This window comes from Echinops telfairi, unplaced genomic scaffold (assembly GCF_000313985.2).
Source record: "Echinops telfairi isolate 266 unplaced genomic scaffold, ASM31398v2 ScPeMD7_655;HRSCAF=1070, whole genome shotgun sequence".
NCBI lineage: Eukaryota > Metazoa > Chordata > Mammalia > Afrosoricida > Tenrecidae > Echinops > Echinops telfairi.
Genome location: NW_022104553.1, coordinates 4062810 through 4064574, shown reverse-complemented (window position 1 = coordinate 4064574; position 1765 = coordinate 4062810). Strand labels below are relative to the sequence as shown.

The 1765-nt window shown below is 33.4% G+C and overlaps 1 protein-coding gene across 2 annotated transcripts in view; it reads left to right on the top strand.

Moving 5' to 3' along the window:
• EXO1 (exonuclease 1) overlaps positions 1-1765 on the top strand; it is a 47359-nt gene that overhangs the window by 39217 nt on the left and 6377 nt on the right. The window contains exon 12 of one of the 2 annotated variants that reach the window (XM_004711652.3): positions 847-948. The exons of the other annotated variant lie outside the window; for it this stretch is intronic. Within the exon in view, the coding sequence (XP_004711709.2) occupies positions 847-948 (102 nt within the window). The remainder of the gene's footprint in view (positions 1-846; positions 949-1765) is intronic. 2 annotated transcript variants of the gene reach the window in all.

The following is a 1765-nucleotide window of genomic DNA, read 5'->3' as shown; positions in this document are numbered from 1 at the left end:
AGTGCAAGACATGGAAAAATAATAATAGTTTATAAATTATCAAGGGTTTATGAGGGAGGGAGGAGAAAAATGAGCTGATACTAAGGGCTCAAGCAGTAAGATGTTGTGAAAATGATGATGGCAACAGATGTGCTTGACACAATGGATGTATATATGGATTGTGATGAGTTATACAAGCCCCCAATAAAATGATTTTTTTAAAAAACATTGCTAAAGTTTTATGTGTAATACTACTACTTAAAAGTATATGCCATTTTTTCTCTTTAATGTCAAACATTAAATGAAATTATGTCAAATATTAATGTCAAACATGAAAAGGAGGCCTACTTTAATTTTTGAAGTTAATAAGTTATGAAAACTATTAGCTAAGCCTTGTTTAGCTGTTCGAATCTACTGTAAACAATTATAGTCTCGGAAACAGGAGGACTTCTATCTTGTCCTGTAGGGTCCCTATGAGTCAGCATTGACTCATATAGTAGTAAGTTTAGTGTTTTTTTGTTTTTGTTTTGGTATTAACTGAGCTATTGTCTCACTACAAGAGACTCTTGTTTTATCTTAGCATTTTTACAGACACTAGAAATGGTTCAGAAAAGTCTTCAACTTTAAATATATCTTTTGTTTTATACAGGTGACTAGTTAAAACACCTGCTTCTGTCTTCAGTAAAGTCACATATTTTTATATTAGATTCATTCTCTTTAATTGTATCTTAATATTTCTGTACATCCTTTTCTGTGGAAAAAGTTTTACACTTTTTAAAAATTGTTTTATATTTTGTTGAGTGTTGGTTGTCATAAAAATCCAAGAATAATTGTTTGTGTGTTTGTTTTTTAATCTGGGACATCTAGGATTCTGGCTGTAATTTTAAGTCACTTGATAATCAAGGTTATCAAAACTCAAAGCTGCATTTATCTCACTTTTCAAATAAAGACAAGCTTCTAAGGAGCAAGGTAAAACACTTAAGTTTGTTTTTTTTTAATTTCAGAAGCAGTGTTTGCTCATGACTTTAAAAAATAATAAAATTTAAAAATGAATAAAATACAGTTAGGTAATTATGACATGTTATGGCGAACTTCACTATGACCAAATGTTTTTGTTTTGGGTTTCTTATTGGTAGTAACTTATTACAGCCTATAGCTTTCTGATGATCATATGTTCACTTACAGACGTTCAATTTCATGGTATACTGTTCAAAACACAAGGAACTCTGGTGGGGTAGTGGTTACGCGTTGGCTGCTAACTGCAAGGTCTGCAGTTCGAAACCACCAGCTGCTCTGAGGGAGAAAGGCAGGGCTATGTACTCCCATAAAGAGAATCTCAGACACTCACAGGGCAGGTCTACCCTGTCCTACTGGGTTGCTGAGTACGCTTCAACTTGATGGCAGTAAGTTTGGTTTTTTGCTTTAAAGCACTATTAGACTTGAGAAGATGCTAATAATAAAAGGCAAACATCATCAAAACCAAGAATAGAACAAACAACCGTAATAATTAACTTGCTGACTTATGACAGAGTTGTTGAAAATGGAGTATCATCAAAAACTGGGGACTACCTAATCCTCCTCCTTATTTACATGAGTCTACGTGGTGCTGTCACCTCTGTTTGGACGACTTTCCAGATGAATATTCCTCCGTGTTCCCTTGGTCTTGAAGTTAAGCTCGTCCTTTTTGTTATATCCAACCAGTTCTTATTCTCCTAGACATTTAATTTCATAATTTTAATACTATTTACTTTGTAATTGCCAGCTAGATCCTTCTATACATAATAGT